Source organism: Urocitellus parryii, chromosome 11, assembly GCF_045843805.1.
Source record: "Urocitellus parryii isolate mUroPar1 chromosome 11, mUroPar1.hap1, whole genome shotgun sequence".
NCBI lineage: Eukaryota > Metazoa > Chordata > Mammalia > Rodentia > Sciuridae > Urocitellus > Urocitellus parryii.
The window spans coordinates 73,582,032-73,602,978 of record NC_135541.1 but is presented as its reverse complement, the minus strand read 5'-3'; the positions used below and the strand labels follow the sequence as shown (position 1 = coordinate 73,602,978).

At 35.2% G+C, this 20,947-nt stretch overlaps 1 protein-coding gene across 1 annotated transcript; it reads right to left on the bottom strand.

Moving 5' to 3' along the window:
• Positions 1 to 772: 772 nt before the first annotated feature.
• Positions 773 to 20,455, bottom strand: Dr1 (down-regulator of transcription 1). The gene is made up of 3 exons (XM_026403095.2): positions 20,236 to 20,455; positions 10,618 to 10,781; positions 773 to 3,117 (listed from the first exon to the last, which is right to left on the bottom strand). The coding sequence occupies exons 1-3, from the start codon at positions 20,453 to 20,455 to the stop codon at positions 2,971 to 2,973; spliced, it is 531 nt and encodes a 176-aa protein (XP_026258880.1). The 3' UTR covers positions 773 to 2,970.
• Between the last annotated feature and the right edge of the window lie 492 nt (positions 20,456 to 20,947).

Genomic DNA, 20,947 nt, shown 5'->3' with positions numbered 1-20,947 from the left:
ACTAAATGCAGCAAAGATAATGAAAGAACTACAAATATATGCAACTATATTGGTCAATGTCACTTTGGTAGGTTAAATAATAGCCTCCAAAGATGTCTAGATCCTAATCTCTAGAACCTGTGACTATCATTTAAAATGGTAAGAGACTTTGCACATGTGATCAAATTCAGAATTTTGAGATGGGAGGATTATTCTGAAATATCTGGAGGAGCCATAAATTCCTTTCAAGGTTAAAAAAAAGTGTCATAAATGTAAGAGAGAAGAAAGATCTGACTATGTATGAGAAGATGATGTAGGAATAGCAGCAGACACATGGAAGAAGGGGCTATAATCCCAGTAATGGCAGTCATTAGAATCTGAAAAAAAGCATCAAAAAGGATTCTCCTCTCACAATCCTAAGGAATCAACCTTGTGGATACCTTGATTTTGACCTAATGAAAGTCCTGATTTAGGACTTCTCATCTCTAGAACTGTTTGAGAACAAATTTGTGTTACAGGCAAAACTAATCTATGATTTTAAGTGAGAATAGTAGTTACTTCTAAGGAAGAAGAAGACAGTATTAAGGTAAGGGCCCGGGTGCTTTTAGGTTGTTCATAATGCTCTGTGTCTACTTAATCTGAGGGCTGATGCTGAATGTATTTAACTTGTACAGACCTTTATTTGTGCACTCTCCAGTATGTATATAGGTATATGCAATTTTAAAAATTGGTGCCTTTTTCAATGCTTATCAATCTTACAATCTGCTGAAAAAGATAGATATTCAAGGGGATGGAAAAAAATCTTTACTAAACGACAATTTTATTTCTCAAAAACTCTGAAGATTTTGTTTTTGTCTCCAAAGACTAAGAAGTTTTAATGACTGGCAACATATAACAGTGACTTTTAAAATGCTAAAAATAAAATACTGCTTAATTAGTTTTGTTATGCCTTGCTGTAAATTACAAAAACACAAGTAAAATCACATTTTCTGAAATAACAGTAAACAAACAAGAAATACACCAAATGACCAAAATGTCTTTTGGGTCTAACATTCCTGAAACTAGTAAAAATAGTGATAGATATCTCCCTATAGATCATTAAATATAAAAACAATTTATAAAACACATCAGAATTTTATTGCTTAAAGAATACAGCATATGAAATCACAAGAATGTCAAAATGAAAAGTCATAGGCTTCAAACATATAATACATTATCAGATGCAGTAAAATATTAATTAACCTGAACTCTGCATCAGAAAGAAAAAGGCATGGAAAAATATCTAAGTTGTTTACTTGAGAAATAGATACACTCCAAAAAAAAAAAAAAAGTATAAGAATGTTACAGTACAAATTGGAAAAGCCAATACTTATTAACTTATTATTTCTCTAGACTAGACTACCTTTGGTACTTAAACTTTTTAAAAAACAATTCCATCTCATCCAAACGTACTTCATGGATATGACATCCAGGAAGTAACATTCAGCAAAATTATTAACCTTTTTCTTATATGGGGGAAGTGTATTTGATAAGTATACAACGATGTTTCCCTTTTTCTAAAATGCAAAATATGATTAAGACATCTAATACTTACAAACTTTACTTATTTAGCTCTCCAATTAAAATTGGAATCATGGCAACTAGAATCTATTTTTGGGCTTGGGGAATATAGAAATTTAAATGATTTGGCAACTGACATAGGAATTTAATTACTTCATGTTATTTTAAGTAGCTTTTCCTTTCTGTTTCCAAAATATAATGTGCCATTTTTCTCCAATATGCTGAATTCCTATAATAATCAATACTATACTTTATTTATTAGAACCAGATTAAAGATTCTTCCCTTTAATGAGCAGGTTGAAACTATATGTTTCGTATAGAGCTGATCAATTATGACACTTTCTTTAAAAAGAATCAATTTTTTAAAGCTATTACTCAATTATGATGGAGACAATGTCATTTCAAAAGGTAGCAATGGGATTCTCTAGGCCATCTAGTCAAGAAAATGTAATGCTAAAAACAATAAGTAAACTACAACTACAAGTTAAATTTTTTAAAAAGCCCTCTTTCATAGCAAGCATATTCATTAGCTTTCATTTCTTTTCCCTAGCAAAGGTCTGAATATTCATGAACCTCAGTTAAACCAACGGAACTAAGCAATTGTTTCACAAGTCCCACCTATATACTTGAACAATATAAACATGAATGGACTAAGCAAGTAATACTATAACAAGTATTGAACTGGAGTGAAATAGTAAGAATAATGACAGTCTTCAAAATTGGGCAGTCTTTGAAATGTAATAGTGTAGCTCAAGATAAATTATGCTATAATAAAACTAGCTTTCACCTCTACGCAAAACAAAACAAAAAAAATGTAACTCATCAAATTTATACAACTACTATTGAACACACTCCCTTCCTAGTTTTTAAATGTCTTGTATTGAGGACTCTCTAAATAAGTATATTTATCTGAGCATGTTTATTGCCTGTGTATATACTCATTTTAAAAGACAAAAAATTCAGATAATACATAACTGAACTCTTTTTTTTCACCAACCTGATCCAATTTATTCTGCATCACACTGCACCCCACCTCAATTTAAAATTCCCAATTTTAATTTGGTTAAAAGGGCAGAGGAAATGCAAATGCAGATTAAGAACTTCTTTATAAATTCCACTGTATTTTTATAAACTTGAAGTTTTTGTAACACTGTTTATTGATCAAATAAAGGGCTCACTGCTATCTAAAATTTCATAAACGCCATTAAAAATTCAAAATTGATATTCTGAACCTTAAATTTTCAATAGTTCAAAGATACAGTTTTTACATGTATAGCACACAATAGATGAAACTTAACAGCAGACATCCCTAGAATACCAATTGGCAAGTCCACCAAGATGTATACAAAATTACAGATAAGCATTTCTTTCACTGTTTTGTTGTGCAAGAAAAAACATTTATAGAAGAAACACAAACTCAGCTGGTGAATTTCAGATATCATCATCATCATCTTCATCTTGAGAAGATCCTGCCTGATTGGATGCACTGGCTGAGGCAGCAGCAAGCTGGGCTTGTTGGGCAGCCTGCTGCATTTGAAGCCATTCCTGTTGAGCCAATTCTGCTTGTTGCTGTCTTGCCTAAACATCAAACACATAAAAGTAAATAATCTTTTAACCCTCAATGTATATACTTTGGTTAAAGGTAAAGTAAGCCAATTAACTTAGTTACTACAAACTTGGATATTTTCCAACTACTGTATATTTAAGGTACATCTGGAAAACAAGAACTCTGTGATCTTTAGGTTCAATGAAGAAGTTAAAAAAGTTTACAGAAATCAAAATTTTCTTTCTTTGGCTTCTTTCCCTTTATTTAATTTTTCTATCCCCTCATCTGATTACAATTTTGATATAAAAATGTTAATATAAAAATTATTTCTGTGGCTTAAAAGTTCTCTGTACAATATCTTTAAGTCTTAGGGAAAAAAAAGGAATTACACATGAATGCACTAGCTACCCTGATATTTCTTTCCAAATTTCTATCATAATTCCCTACTCTTATGCTTAAAGAAAAATACAAAACAAAAAACCATAGAACATTAAATGTTTCCCAAATTTACACCATACTTTATCTTTGTTACCTTTACTCTTGCTGGTATTCATTTTATTTGAAATTTCCTAATTTTTACCAATGAAATTAAACCCTTCCATCAAGTCACATTGAAATACTATTTTCTCCTTCTAGTATCAGTCGATGTATAATCAGGAAATAGAAGTCACACTATGGGAACAGAAAGAATTTAATATAAAGGTTTATTAATTAAGTATAAAGTTGGTAACCGGTAATTGACAAGATACCAAGGAGATGGCAAATATAGGGAGCAGCTAACAACCCTAAAACTAGGGAAGAAGCTAGAAATTTTAAAACTCAGAAGTTTAGAGGGACAACCACATGGAACTGAAACTCAAACCTCTGAAGAAGAGGCATAAATTAGTTGGTACTAACATATCTGAGGTTAGAGAAGGACCCAAGGGTTGAGATCCACAACCTTGAGGAGGAAGGTGCAGTTATGGTATTAGAGAAAATGCAAACTGGATTCAGTTCTTGCTACAAGACAAACTCATGTAGCCAGGGTGAAGAAGTGTTCCTGGGTTGCTCAAAGGAAATGGAAGCCAAGAGGAAGCAAAAACAACTTGCTACTTTTACTTTTTCTAGCCTTGTAATATCCCTCAAGAGACCCTCCAGTGGCAGGAGATAGGTTAGAAAGCAGATGTGGTTTGCAGAGTACAGAAATCCCCTCATCTATAGTTTCACTTTCCATTGTTTCAGTTACCTATAGTCAACCAATATAATAAATGGAAAACTCTAGAAATAAACCATTCATAAATTTTAAATTGTGTGCCATTATGCACATGGTGAAATCTCACATTGTCCAGCTTTACCCCACCTAGAATGTGAATCATCCCTCTGCATATCCATGCTGTATATGCTAACCCACCTATCACTCACTTAATAGCTGTATTGGTTATCAGAAAAAGTGGCATACATTTTCAAAAGATGGTACTAAAGATCATTATCGCAACAGATGGAAGAGAGACCTGTATATGGTTAAAGTCAGAGGAAGTGACTAAGGAAAAGACTAAAGGTATAGTAGTTAAAGACAATTTTTATAGTAAGCTTCCTTTTGCTTCAGAAATTAGTTGTGGCTGTCACAAGTTTTTTGTGTGTAGGATTGGTAATATCTGTGTTTTCAGGCATCACCTAAGGATTCTCTGTAGATAAGGGGAGTGGGAAGTGGGGTTGGCATAATATGCTAGGTCTAGTAATAAAACACAGCATAGAAAATGGGTTTTTAGATTAAGATAACTACTTAGCTGGCACACTTTTATATCCCCCAAATCTGATATAATATCTCTGACATGAGATCTCTTTTTCATGAGTTAATTAGCCTTATATTATAGTTATCGTTCTTATCAAAACAGTATTATATTACAATTTTTAGTGTATCTATTTTCTCTCACCTACAAGATATCCTTAGTTTCAAATAAGAACAATATATTCTTCATCTTTGTACATCTGCAGCACCATATATATGTATATATGTCTCATATCAGTGGGGACCCATATGTCAATTGAATTTTTTTTTAAGTTGTTCATGGTATTCTTTCATTATCTTTTTTTTTTTTTTGAGAGAGAGAGAGAGATTGAATTTTAATATTCATTTTTTAGTTTTCAGCTGACACAACATCTTTGTTTGTATGTGGTACTGAGGATCGAACCCGGGCCGCACGCATGCCAGGTGGGCGCGCTACCACTTGAGCCACATCCCCAGCCCTGTCAATTGAATTTTAATTTAAGATTTGTTGACTCAAGAGCCAGAATCAGGTGATTTGGGTGAGGGTGGTGGTAATGAAGTAGAAGAAAAGAAATATTATTATCTTGGAGAATACTATCCAAGCAACCACAGTATCAAAAGTTAATAAAGGAAGATGTCTAGGTAAATGGCTATTTTGTTATTAAAAACAAACAAACAAACCTTGCCAGGTGCACAGTGGTACACACCTGTAACTTCAGCTACCTGCAGGCCAAGACAGCAGAATCTCAAGTTCAAGGCTGGCCCAGGCAACTTAGTAAGACCCTATCTCAAAATTAAAAAAAATAGAGTTGGTGATGTGGCTTAGTGGTAGAGTGCCCCTGGGTTCCATCTCTATTTAATACCACAAAAACAAAACAAAAACTAAAAAAAGTGAACACCTAAGGGGGAAAAAAGTCACTCGATCTGGTGATATCTCTGTGGTAGGGCATAAATCAAACTGCAAGAAAAAGTGGCATACGTTTTCAAAAGATGGTACCATATATAATTATAGCAGCAGATGGAAGAGAGACCTGTATATGGTTAAAGTCAGAAGAAGAAAAGACTAAGGAAAAGACTAAAGGTATTTAGTAGATAAAGACAATTTTTACAGTAAGCTTCCTTTTGTTTTAGAAATTAGAAACCAGCTATTCTAATAATTATTTCTACCTATTTATAAAGAAGTAGGCACACAGTTCTAATACACAGGCATATTTATTGTTAGCTTGGCCGTGGCACACACCTCTAATCCCAGCAACTATGGAGGCTAAAGCAGAAGGATCCCAGGTTCAAGGCAAGCCTTAGCAACTTAGTGAGACTCTCAGAAACCTAATGAGACTGCCTCAAAATTAATTTAAAAAGAAGTTGAGATATAACTCAATGGTAAAACACCCCTGGGTTCAATCCACCAAACAACACCCCCAACCCTGCCAACAGAAATATTTATTTTTATGGCAGGAATACTCAAAGAGTTCAAAAGAGACTGAATGCTTCACTAAAAACATTTAAATGTTCACAAGAAAACTGTGGGGGTGGGGAAGATATTAATTTAATCAATTTGAGAATACCTACTCTGCATAATTTTGTGACAGAATAAAATTTCAAATAATTTAACTCCATTAAAGCTTTATCGAAAAGGTGCTTGATTTTATTATTTATTCAATGATCTCTAAAAGTATGTGTTATTTATATTTCAAACTTCACTGGCTGTTAGGTACCATGATTCCATAAGCTTTTATATTTTGCTCTCTGAACACAAAAGTATTTATGCCATTAAAAATTGTTGTTGACTAATATATTTGTATGCATTTCCAAAATTTCTTATTTTCAATGGTATTTACTATTTCTTTCTCTTTTGCCTTCTACCCAACAGTCCCAAGTACTTCTCTTATTTTTTCCCTCATATTTTTTATTGGTGCATTACAGTTATACTTACTTGTGGGATTTGTTGTTACATATTTGTAACACACAACTTAACAATATAATTTAGCCAGTATCATTCCCCAGTAGTTCCCTTTTCTGCCCTTCTTCCCCCAAGTATGTATCTTCTAAAATGAGGATGTGGGGAAAAAAAAAAAGGTATATACTTTCTAATTCACTGCTTCTTTTTGGAAATTTTCATTATATGTTAATGTTCTTTTTTGTTTGTTTTGGCTTTTTTTTTTCCTTTTGAGTACAGGGGATTGAACTCAGGTGCACTTGACCACTAAGCCACATCCCTACCCCTATTTTGTATTTTGTTTGGAGATAGGGTCTCACTGAGTTGCTTAGTGCCTCACTCTTGCTAAGGCAGGCTTTGAATTCGTGATCCTCCTGCTTCAGCCTCCCGAGCTGTTGGGACTACAGGCATGCGTCACTGTGGCTGGCGTATGTTAACATTCTTACTTCCGAATGATAAAATTATTAATTTATACTTAACTTCAACCTTGATATATTAAAGCTCTCCCCTTCCAAATAACTGCAGTTAGCTTAAAATGAGGTTGTCACTGTGTTACTATTTGAATAAAGTCTAGAAGTAAAATTAATTTAAAAAGATACATTTACTTAGTTCCTTTCATACTAAGAACTTAAGTACTTTTCTCCAGGGAAGAAGTACTAGGTAGCTGCCACAATTTTACCTCTCTGCTGATCTTCTTCATAAAAGTAAATACTAGGAATCTTCACCCACAAGCCAGAGTAAGAATTAAGGGACATAAGAAAGAGCAATTAGGAGCTGAGGTTGTGGCTCAGTGGTAGCGTGCTTGCCTAGCGTGTATGACGCACTAGGTTCGATTCTCAGTACCATATACAAATAAATAAAATAAAGGTCCATCAAAAACTAAAAAATATTAAAAAGAAAGAGAGGAATTTAAAAAAGCAGATTATCAGGGGCTCAGTGGCAGAGTGCTTGCCTAGCATGTGTGAGGCACTGGGTTCGATTCTTAGCACCACATATAAATAAAATAAATGGTCCATTAACAACTAAAAAAAACCTTTTTTTTAAAAAGCAGATTATCGGGCTGGGGATGTGGCTCAAGCGGTAGTGCGCTCGCCTGGAATGCGTGCGGCCTGGGTTCGATCCTCAGCACCACATACCAACAAAGATGTTGTGTCCGCCGAGAACTAAAAAATAAATAAATAAATATTAAAAATTCTCTCTCTCTCCTCACTCTCTCTTTAAAAAAAAAAAAAGCAGATTATCATGATAAAGAGGTGAAGACAGATATGAAGAGGTGAAGACAATTATTTCATTTACCTTTCTGCCCTGGCAAGGATAAATCAAACTCTATTTAAATTTCCAAAGTAAATTTACGTAGAAAATGGTGACAAGCCATATGTGGTGGTGCACACCTATAATTTTAGCAACAGGGGATGTTGAGGCAGGAGGAATGCAAGTTCCAGGCTAGCCTTGGCAACTTAGTGAGACCCTGTCTCAAAATACAAATTAAAAAGGACTAGGGATATAGCTAGCTCAGTGTTGAAGTGCCTCTCTGGATACAATCCCCAATATAAGAAAGAAAAAAAGGAAGAGAGAAAGAAAGAAAGGAAGGAAGGAAGGAAGGAAGGAAGAAAGGAAGGAAGGAAGGATGGATGGATCTATTTCCTAAGTTGCAAATGAACATAATAAAATTTACATTATTTTATTAAAATCTTGCAAGGTATGTAAAGAATCTAGCAAAGCGTCTACTTTCTTTCATGTATATTTGGCGCCCCCTAGTGATCTCCAATAGTAGAGAATCAATAAAATAATAGCTGTTTATGTTTTTAAAAAACATATCCTTGGCGAGGCACTGTGGCGCATACTTGTAATCCCAGTATCTCAAGAGGCTGAGGCGAGGCAGGAGAATCACAAGTTCAAAACTAGCCTTGGCAATTGAGCCATGCCCCAAGCAACTTAATGAGACCTGTCTCAAAATAAAAAATAAAAAAGGGCTGGGGATGTGGCTCAGTGGTTGAGAATCCCTGGGTTTAATCCCTAGTACCCTCCTGCCCTGGCAAAAAAAAATCATCATTCTTTTTTTGGTACCTCATATTCATATGTATTATAATATAGATTATAATATAATTTGCATGTGTTCAGGATTGCCTTAGAGGCCTTTTCCTCTTTTGTACCTATTTCATAGGTTCTTATGATTAAATGAGATAATAAAGGTAAATTATTTGACAATGTGATCAATACATAGGCAAAACTCAATAAATGTTGATAAGTTATTATATTTTTTACTTGTTTAAATGGTACCTCATGCCTAATGCCCAATAAAATAAATAAAATATATATATATATATGACAAATAGATTTTTTTGTTTGTTTTTGTACCAGGGATTGAACTCAGGGGCATTGGACTACACTAAGCCACATCCCCAGCCCTACTTTGTATTTTATTTAGAGACAGAATCTCACTGAGTTGCTTAGCACGTCACCGTTGCTGAGGCAGGCTTTGAACATGAGATCCTCTTGCCTGATCCTCCTGCCTCAGCCTTCAGAGCAGCTGGGATTACAGGCCTACTCAAATGCTTTTTTTAAAATATTTTTTTTAGTTGTAGATGAACACACAGTATCTTTACTTATTTTTATGTGGTGCTGAGGATCAAACCCAATGCCTCACACATTCGAGACAAGTGCTTTACTTCGAGACAAGTGCTTTACCACTGAGCTACAACCCCAGCTTCAAATGCTTTTTTTTTAATATATATTTTTTTAGCTGTAGATGGACATGATATCTTTATTTATTTATTTATTTTAAGAGAGAAAGAGAATTTTTTTAATATTTATTTTTTAGTTTTCAGCAGACACAACATCTTTATTTTTATGTGTTGCTGAGGATCAAACCCAAGGCCCCACATACATGAGGCAAGCAAGAGCTCTACCACCGAGCTACAACCCCCACTTCAAATGCTTTTTGATGTAAACCAAACTAATATAACTGCAGGAAGACTAATTATGATACTAATTTGAAAGAGTTTGACTAAAATGATACTTCTCAGTTCTCTAATGGCTATTATAGTACCTAATGAAAAATCTCACTTGTATTCAACCCCAAACTATCTTCCAATTTCTTAAAAAATAAAAAAAAAAGTAACAAAACAACAACAAGAAAACCAAGCCTTGCCACCTCTACCTCCTTTTGAAAAATAGAGATATTGGTGCTAATCCTTAATAGAGTAGAAATTAGAATTATAAAAAGCAAGAAAGAAGAAAACTTTTCTTCCTTTTTCTGCTCTATTTATTAGTTCTTTTTTTTAATGTTTTTGTTAGTTGCAAATGGACATATTACCTTTATTTTTTATGTGCTGCTGAGTATTGAACCCAGTGCCTCACACGTGTACACCCTTAGCCCCTATTTATTAGTTCTTTAACAAATGTTAAGATTAGAATGTTTTAAAGGTATAATAAAGACCCAATTTAATTACAAATTAGATGTCAATTAGATTTTCCTTGTATCCTCCTTATCATAAAATCTGATACAGTATTTTCTTGTTAAACCATTCATTTTAAATCTTAACATTTAGGTATACTTTTCAGGCTTTTAAATGATCATTCTGTCTGAAAATACATCAAAGTAAAATCTCAGTATTTATTTGGAATGGCTCTTTTTAGAAAACAGGTTGCTGTAAATATTTACTTTTATAAAACCTGAGTCAAACTGGCCAGCTCTAAATATCAGATTCTATAATCAAGTGATTAGCCAGAGAAACAGAATTCTCTAGACACATATGTTGATTTAAGAAGTGATTTCAGAAACCAGTACAATTTCTGTCAACAAACAGGATAGTATTCAGATGAAATAATTTAAAATGTATCACTTACTTTTGCAAATAATTCCTGTTGCTGTCTTAATAACTCTTCTTCAGGAATGCCAAGGTTTTCCAAACGAGAACTGGCCTTTCTTCTTTTTAACGCTACTGTCTTGCATTCTTGTAGGACTTCTTTTACTTCACTGATGTAAGAGCCAAATCCCAAACTTTCTAGAGCTAGAAAAATAAAAATGTGAACGTGATTAAAATATAGCTTTTTTTCCCCACCTATAGAACATGAAGTTTTTCTGTGTGTTTTCTGCCATAAAATTTCCTTTTGGTTCACAGTATTTAAAATTACATTTATAGATTTCTATATGGTGATTCATATCTTAAAGGCCTATTCTGTATTTTGAGCCAATAATAAAACTTAGGTGGCTAAAAAAAATAGAATAACTCAATTTAGTTAATCAGTTTTTGTAGTCTTTCAACAATTATGAACCAGAATGTCCTTGGTAAAGATAACCTCAATTCTAACTTCAGGGATTTGCTCTTTAGGGGAAATAACAAATGTGCCCTTACAAATCTATTTTCCTATATAAACTGGTTTTAAAGACATGATTTGCAACTTCATTTCAAATGTTAAATTGTTTTCATCAAGCTTCTGTGAAAAAAAATCTTGATATGAAAAAGCAAATTACTACTGTTAATTATAATTAATTAACCCTTTCCCTATCTCCCACCCTCTTCCATCCCCAACCCCCATGAAACTTCAGAAAGGCATCATTCTGAGTTCTCTTATATCACATCACCACCACATAATTTTTGGTTTCAAAGAGCGTGAGATACAGTAGAAAAATAAGTGAAGACTAGGCAGCCTAAGTGTTTTCACTTGAATTAATAAACTTTTTTGAAGTGTCAATATAGAAACCAAAACTTTTGTCTTTTCTTTTTTGAATGACATAAACAGTCAAGTATTTCAATAATTAGCCCGGGACAGTAACAAAGAAAACCAAGTGAATGGCTTATGGTTTCCCACCATATTCATGAAAGTCTGATTTCCTTAACCCTCTACTAACTAAGGTCTTCCAGGATCTAGCTCCCCATATCATGCCATTAAATCTCTGCATACTTCTGCTAAATTCCAACAGGAACCAGAGTTTCCCACATTCCCTGACAACAACAATGCATTCAAGGCACAGATCAAACCCCATCTTCAAATCAAGTTTGCCTGATCCTCCCAGACAGATGTAATCTACCCATTTTGAAATCAAACAGATGGGGGATGTGGTTATGCCTCAGTGGTAGAGTACCTGCCTAGTAAGTGTGAGGCACTGGGTTTGAGTCTTAGTACCACATAAAAATAAAGGTTAAAAAAAAAAAAAAGAAATCAAGCAGATGTAGAACTGAAACCTAGGTGACAGTATTTGTACAGCCTTAGAAACATTGCTTAATATCTCTAAGCTTCAGTTCTTCCACCTATATAATAAGAATAGCATCTATATCATAATCTTCCTATAATCAGAGGCCTTATAGTGGTTAAGTATGCAGGCCCTTGAAGTCAAATTGCCAGGAACTGACTCCAAACTCTATTTCATGTTGGTATATGACTCTAGATAAACCCCTTAACCTCTGTGCCCCAGTTTTCTCACCTCTAAAAAAGAATAGTATCTACATATCATTGGATCAGGAGGCTGTAAAGAATAAATGAATATAAATATAAGCTTAAAGGCTGGCCCCACAGAGAGAACAAGATAACATATTTATTATTACAGCTTTATTAGTGTTAGGATTATAGGAATCAACAAGTAATTGACACAGGCATTTTATAAAATGTCTAGCACATAATAATCACTCAAACAACTTGAAATGTTTTCCCTCTATTCTTTTTTCTCTTAAATCTAAAGACAACCTGGTGCTTTGGCACAAACCTCAGGAGTCTGAGGCAGGAGAATCACAAGTTCAAACCCAGCAACTTGGCAAGGCCCTAAGCAATTTAGCAAGACCTTTGTCAAAATAAAAATATAAAGGGGTGAGGGGATGTGGCTCAGCAGTTAAAGCACCCCTGATACCCCCCCCCCAAAAAAAAATCATCTAAAGGAGAAGCTTAATAAGTGTACATGACCCAAACAGCTAACATCATATTAATCAAGCCAAATATATTTATAATTTCAAATATTAAATTTACAGAACAAATCAATAGAATAGAGAGACAATCTTTCAAGATGGCACAAATTACTAGACATTAAGAAAATCCAGCCAGGTGCAGTGAAGCATACCTGTAATCCCAGCAACTCAGGAGACTGAGACAGGAGGATTGCATCTTTGAGGCCAACCTCAGCAACTTAGAGAGGCCCTCAGCAATTAGTGAAACCCTGTCTCAAATTTTATTTTTTATATGGGGGCTGGGGTTGTGATTCAGCAGTAGAGCACTTGCCTCGCACATGTGAGTACTGGGTTTGATCCTCAGCACCACATAAAAATAAATAAGCAAAACAAAGGTATTATATCCATCTACAACTAAAAAAATATATTTAAAAAGATTTTTTTAAAAAACTGCATTGACCTTAATCTAAATTTTAAACACATTTTAGCTAATAAATATTAAGAAGTGAATATAGTATTCTCCCCACCCCCCCAATACTGGAGGTGAAATTCAGGGGCAGTCTACCATGAGCTACACCCCCCTGGCCCTTTTTAACTTTTATTTTGGGATAGGGTCTTACTAAGTTACCCAGGCTAGCCTCAAACTTGTGATGCCCCTGCTCAGCCTCCTGAGTCACTGAGATTATAAGCATGTACCACCACACCTGGCTGGAGAGAGTATCTTTTAAACAGTGGGATATTTTACATCATTTGTAATCATTCCCATTTTACACAAATGAGAATTTTAAAAGATAAACAGAAATGGCTCCTAAACAGGGCCACCATTTAAGATTGTACGTGTTTTTTAAGTTATACAGTACTATCATACCTGAGGAGGTTTAGTTGTACTGTAAACATCATAGATTTGTATATGTTTATTATACCACTTTTTTTCTGGCAGACTAGTAAAGGTTTTTTCTGAACTTGAACAAAGGAAACTTATGGATTGTTGATGAGAGTCTCACTAAGGATCTTATTAGAGTGAAAGTAAAAAGAGAGAAATTAAAAAAACAAAACAAACAAACAAACAAAAAAAACAACTTGGGGGTTAAACAAATACACATCACTTGTTTCCCAGAAGTCTGACTGCTACCCTGTGCCATGTATCTTAAACCTACACCCAGAAAAGTCCATGGTGTATAGGAGGGGAAAAAAGTATTTAGCACATTTTCAACTTGAAAGACACATAATAAGGCAGCTACTGAAAAAACAAAAAAAAGGTAAAGACTTCCCCAAGCAACAATCATCTTAATATAGGCTTATTTCACCAAAGTAATATACTCTTGAAAAGTTTTGTTATAACATGAATTTGTTGAATGATTACACTTCAAATGGATAAAGCACATTTTTCATTCAAAATAGTATGATATATAGTACCTTTTAAAATATATAAATCAGTATTCTCTATTTTCTTGTTTGTGGGGATGGAAGAGTGTGATGCGTTTCATTTAAAATACATTATAAGAACATAGGTCAAGGGCTGGGGTTGTGTATCAGTGGTAGAGTGCTTGCCTAGCACATGTGAGGCATTGGGTTTGATCCTCAACATCACATAAAAATAATGAAATAAAGGTATTGTGTCCATCTACAATTAAAAAAAAAAGATAGGTCAAAATGACTTCTTGACTCATTAATCTAGCAAAAGTTTTTAAGACTCTTAAGAATCATATACTTTAAGGGTGAGGTGGAGTTGAACTACAGAGATAGGCACTGGGGACGTAGGTACTACAGTTTAAAAAAATAAAGGAGTAAGTTGTATTTAAAATACTGATTCTCTAATCTGTCAGAGAAAGACTTTTCTTTACATGTAAATTTCATATCACTTCATCCTTTTCACTGCTTCTTGGCCTTCCTCTAATAGGTGTCACTTAGTTTCTTCCTGTTTCCTTTTCGTCCTTTCTGAACCTTCTCCATTTCCTTCCCACTTTCATCTACCTCCCAGGCAGCTAGTCCTGCATGCTAAGTGTGTAAAATGACTTCACTTCCATTTCATCTTCAGAGGGTTTTAGAGGGTACCTGGAACTACTCCCTTCCCCTCTCCTACCCCCTCCTCCAGAATGCCAAGGGGCATGCAAAAGGCAGCCAGCTATGATGGGAAGACAGCAATGTCTAGTTGTAGCTGAACTGATTGTAGATATCCTGGAGATATTGTGAGGAAAACAAGACACTCTTCATCAGAACCCAGGTGATCATAAATGCACTCAGAGCTGCGTCCTCAATTCCCTAACCTGCTTAGGTAGAGCAGGCAGGCTGGTCTGATGACTTTATACCTGGTGCTCCCTTAAGGGAAAGGCAGGACTCAGGCACTGCTCCGAGTAGGTTGCTGGGGTGGCCAAACTGGTGCTGCCCCTGGCATAACCACTGCTCTACATTTTTGGTTGTTTTTAAGAAACACAATAAAGAAGGGTGTCATTTTGGACTCTGTCATTCAGGTGGTTGCCAATTCTTCACCAGAAGAGGAAACACATCCCTTGCAACCACTCTGTACTCTTTAGCCACCTTGCCCTCCTTCAAACCAAAGTGTGGCCTGACTTTTTCTTCCTATTTAATTTTCTTCCTTTACTCCCCTTTTTGTGCTTAATGTATTAAAATAGGCAGGTGTTGGGATGTCCCTGTAAATTAGTTCCAGAATGAGGTGTCTCTCTCTCTCTCTATATATATATATACATATACTATATCATAGGAATGTCTGACTGTCATAAAGGGACATTAGTAGCTGCTGCAGGTCCTGTTCGGAAACCCCATGTACAATTCCCAGTTTTTTGTGTTAGTGTGGGAGACATTTTGGTTCTTGTGTTTGGATCTCCTTTGTTTTTTTTTTAATATTAATTTTTAGTTGTAATTGGACACAATACCTTCATTTTATTTATTTATTTTTATGTGGTACTGAGGATCGAACCCAGGGTCACACACATGCAAGGCGAGCACTCCACCGCTGAGCCACAACCCCAGCCCTCCTTTTTTTTTTTTAATATTTTTTAGTTGTTGATAGACATTTATTTTTTATTTATTTATATGTGGTGCTAAAAATTGAACCCAGTGCCTCACATATGCCAGGCAAGTGTACTACTGATGAGCCCCAGCCCTGTATCTTCTTTTTATGATTGCTATACCAACCCATGTCTTTCTGGGGAGGGGTGAAAAGAGATTTGAAAAAAAAAAAAAAGTTTAGAAATTAAAAAGAAAATCCTCCATGATATCACTATTCCTGGGAATCTAATGAGATAATGGCAGAGAAGGTATTTCTGGGAATTGTACATGGGGTTTCCAATACACTTTCCAATGGCAGAGTAAAATTCACCAACTACATCCTACCAGTATCTACCACAATGCCAAGCAAGTGCTTAGCAGTATTCACTAAACAATTGTTGAGTGGTAGAAGCAAAACAAAAACAAAAGATTTAGGCTTGCTGGGTGTAGTGGTACATTTCTGTAATCCCAGTTTAGGAGGCTAAGGCAGGAGGATTACAAATTCAAAGCCATCCTCAGCAACTTAGTAAAGCCCTAAGTAACTTAGTGAGACCCTGTCTCTAATAATATATATATAAAATATTTTTTAAAGGGTTGGGGATGTGGCTCAGTGGTTAAGCACCCCTGAATTCAACCCCTGACACAAATAAATAAATAACGATGTGGGCTCAATAGTAGATTGCTTGCTTAGCATGCACAAGGATCTGGGTTCCATCTCCAGTATACCTACCACAAATTATCAATTTTAAGAAAAAGAATAATAAAAATCCAACCTTGAAAAGTACCTGATATAAATTATATTGTGCAAATTACACATGTCCCTTTGGAGGGAAAATCTATATGAATGACTATTTAGAGAATACAATATATCATTCTCCTTCTTCATTATTACAACTTATCTGTAATCATGCAGATCCTCTAATTTCAAAATTGCTTCCCACCTAGTTTCCAAAAAAGATTATGATTTAGGCTTTGGAGCAAAGCTACTCAAAGTGAAGTGTGGTCCAGAGACTTGCATCAGATGTGCTTGTAATGGCTGCTGCTTGAACTCATTGTATACAATGAGTTGAATGGAAATTCAAAATAAGCATTTAAGAATGTTTATAACAATCTGACAAAGCAATTTTATGTTTATTGAACCTAATAACAAAAAAGCACGTTTTAACTTTATGTATGCTTTTCATTTTATTTTCCAGGGATCTATTTTTATTGTATGTTACAAAAGTACCAGTGTAAGAGGGACTAGAATTTTAAAAGAATTTTAAAGAAAAGTCAATTAGCAAGACCTGTCTCAAAAAAATAAAAATAAATAAAAAGACAGGTTACAACTCAGTGTTAGAGAACCCCTGGGTTCAATTCTCAGAACCATTAAAAAAAAAAAAAGCTTGAAAGCTATTAACTCACATCAAATATTATTTATACATAAGTGGAGAGACCTTAATTAACAGATTTGCTTAAGGCCAAAGAACTTCCAATGTAGATTCTTACAGCCCTTAAATTCTCAAATGTCAATTCATTCCATAACACAATAGAACATGTTAGAGTATGTGTTCAGCAGGACCTGGTGGCGCATGCCTGTAATCCTAGCAACTCAGGAGGCCAAGGCAGGAAGATCTCGGGTTCAAGGCCAGCCTCAGCAGTTCACTGAGACCCTGTCTCAAAATAAAAAATAAAAAGGACTGGGGCTGGACTTGGGATGTGGCTCAAGTGGTAGCGTACTCACTTGGCATGCATGAGGCACTGGGTTCAATCCTCAGCACCACATAAAAGAAAATAAAGATATTCTGTCCACCTAAAACTAAAAAATAAATTAAAAAAAAAAAAAAGAATTGGGGCTATAGCTCAGTGGTAAAGAGAATCTAGGTTCACTCCCCAGTACCAAAAAAAAAAAAAAGGTGTTCACAAAAAAAACAGTAATAAAACAATTTTAATAGCTTATAACTTCCTCTAGATATCTATGATTTCCAATATCAAGTCTACTTTCTTAAACTCAAATAATCAAAACAGAAAGAAAGTTTTAATTAAATTACTGTATTTCGCAGATTTAATGGTTGATAAAATTATTTCAGCCTTAATTTGCATTTAACAGAACTGTCTCGGAATGCTTAAGGCGCTCAGTTAAAGCCAAATCACACTGAACAAGGGAAATGGCCTGAAGCAGTCTAGTTAATTAAACTTACTGAAGGCCCAAACTTAAACATGTGAGAACCTTATCACTTTAAAATGTATATTGTTAATTGTTATTATAAAATTATTATTAGCAAGACCCTGTCTTTAAAAAATAATAAAAATAAAAAGCACTAGGAATATAGTTCAGTGGTAAAGTCTCTGTGGCTTTCAATACCCAGTTTAAAAAAAAAAAAAAAAAAAAAAGCAACATTACAAGAAAAAAAACTGGAGATTTTTCTTTTTTTTTTTGGTGGTGTTGGGAATCGAACCCAAGGCCTTGTGCATGCAAGGTAAGCACTCTACAACTGAGCTACATCCACAGCTCTGGTAAATTTTTAAGACTGTAACAGGTCAACACCTGATTTTTTAAAATTAACAGACTGTCCTCATTACACACAGAAAAATTTTCTTTCACTGTAACTTTCTGACTCATACTGAATTTAGCATGTTCCAAAGTTGAACTATTTAGCATATGGCTTGCTACAGCTGCATTTTTATTCCATCATGTCAATCAGAAATCTAAATATAACCTAGAAAAGAATAAACTCTTCCCAAGAAGACAGACTGTAATGTTAGTAGATTTTTAAACAGATTCCCACTTTTGTGCTGTAAACAAATGTAGGCAGATCCTGTTGAAATCTTATGCAATTTTCATTAAAAAGGGAATGTTGATACAAAGTTATTTATAAATATAACTTTATAATATATATATAACTTGTGGATGAACACAATACCTTTACTTTATTTATTTATTTTTATGTGGTGCTGAGAATCAAACCCAGTGCCTCACATGTGCTAGGCAAGTGCTCTACCACTGAGCTACAACCCCAGCCCAAAAGTTCTTTTTTGAGTTGTAAAAGGAACTTATAGCTATTTGTGTTGGATAATCTTGTGAAAGATTTATGACATCAATCACACATACTATGTTAAAAATTAAAACACAAGTAGAAAAACTGACAACTCGGTTTTCACTTGCTACTCAGCACACTAAACAAGTAGAGGGTAAAAATCACTGTAAGACTCAAATATGCTTCTTCCTAGGGGTTTTTCCTCCTATGTACAAAATGGCAGAAACTATGTGTATCTCCCTGCCCCTTGCTGGGTATCCAGGTACTGGGTCTGGAACATGATAGGCAGGTGCTCTACCACTGAACTACATCGCCAGCCCAGTAGGGAATATTTTAAATCTACCTCCAGGACCCTAATAAAGGATCAAAAATGAAACACTTAATCTTTTGTCAATATTGACAGTAAAATAGTAGACACAGTCAATATGAGCAGATGTGTTCTCCATTTGACAATAACAGGAAAGTTAAACCATTAAAAAAACGACCTGCATACTAATATGGTTAAAATTGAACATGATTTTCTTCTGACCTCAAAAGCAATCAAGAAATTGTTAGAATTTTAATTAGGTTATTACAAAAAAAGTTATCACCTCGAATCCAACTTTTTCATAAGGGTATGAAAAGTCACAGAAAGTGTATTCCAAAACACTGCAACTGGTATCTTCCCTCCCAGAAACCATCAGAATACAGTCTCCCAAATCCTTTCCAAGATACAGGAGAAGAAATGCCAAAACTTTCAGAAGTGCTTTTCAATAAAAGCTTGAGAGTTAAAAAAAAAAAAAAAAAAAAAAAAGAATCTACCTCCAAATAGGAATGGCAGCAATGATAGGGAAATGTTCCACTAAAAAAGAAAAAAAAGCATCCTTTAAATAATCTTTCAGTCTAAGCTTTAAAAACTTATCTCTAAAGAACAAAGCCAGCAACATAAAACCAAAAAGAAAAAGAAAAAAAAATGAAGGAAAAGGAGAACAGCCTTTTTCTTACAGAATAGGAGTGCTTTGGTAACTTGTAGATGAATGAGCCACCATCAAATCATATTTAAAGCAGAAAATATACTTCCTTTATTCAACACCAATAAACTTTACAACACCGAACACACTCATATTGAGTTTTTAAAATTTATGTGTTCAAAAAAATGAATCTTTTCCTCTACATCGTGAAAAGGCCAGGTGGGGAAGAAATGCTACGACTTTACTCTTGCCTGAAGTTCTTCTGTCTAAAGGAAGAACTCCTGGGTTCTTTCTCAGTTATCATTATCCAAGTTCAACTGCAGAGAGGCAATTCTTGTTGCTTTGAGACCTAGAGATAAATTATACTGATACCTCGTTTGGAGGATAAATGTTGACCTTAATATTTGCATTCCCTCCTGTATTCAATGGATAAAAATTACCTCCAAAATGCTACATAGGTATTTTCTTAAGGCATCAGCTGCCTCCTTGCTTGTGTGGCTTTTTCTTTAACACCTACTTACCAGGAAGAGGAATGAAGGCTTTTTGAAACGAACTAGCAAACTGTCCCCCTGGACGCTAATTTAAACCAAATTCCACACAAAGACTTACCTTGTATGACATGCTCTGGTGAGATGGTCTTCTTTTCCGATTTGTTGCAAATTTCATTGGCTTCAGAAGATATAAGGTGAATGAATTCGGTGCAGCAGTTCACCACCAGCTCTCGGGCATCGTTGGCCACCCGGACATTGGGGAGAGTCTCTTTGATCATCTTATTGATAGCAGCTCTGGGGATAGTGAGATCATCATCGTTGCCAGACGAGGAAGCCATCGTACCTTCCTGTCTTTCTAACTCGACTTTTAAAACACTCCCCGGCTCTAGTCCACAACTCCACTGAGATTTCTCAAAAGGTTGCCCTCAGAGTGATCCGAGGGGCGCTCTTAGAAGAGGATACAGAAAATGAAAAAGGGGGAGGAGCGGACTCCAGAGGGCGAGGAACACTGGACTGAGAGATTAAGGGCGAGTTAGATAAGAGTAAAGTCGGGGGCTTGGAGATTCTGGGGACAGCACTGTCCGGCTTAGGGAGGGGAACCGAAGGGTGGTCTGGAAATTTTGAGTGGATGGGGAACCACCTCCTTGTCTCCTCAGAGGGGTGGGTGCTATCGCCTAAGCTGTTCCCAAACTGCTGGCGCAGAGGCAAGATCCAGAGGAACTGGCTTCGCCGCGGTACCGGGCAGACACCCACAGGGCTCGGCTCTACAGAGCCCGAGACTCTGTTGCTGTTGTTGCTGCTGCTGTTGCTGCTGCTGCCGCTGCCTCCGC

Bases quoted from the DNA above. Each gene is read 5' to 3' on its own strand.
- Dr1 (XM_026403095.2), bottom strand. From the start codon at position 20,455: ATGGCTTCCTCGTCTGGCAACGATGATGATCTCACTATCCCCAGAGCT. The intron at 10,782-20,235 runs GTAAGTCTTTGT...TTATTTTTCTAG, and splicing joins ACCAGAGCATGTCATACAAG to CTCTAGAAAGTTTGGGATTT. The intron at 3,118-10,617 runs GTAAGTGATACA...TTTGATGTTTAG, and splicing joins AACAGGAATTATTTGCAAAA to GCAAGACAGCAACAAGCAGA.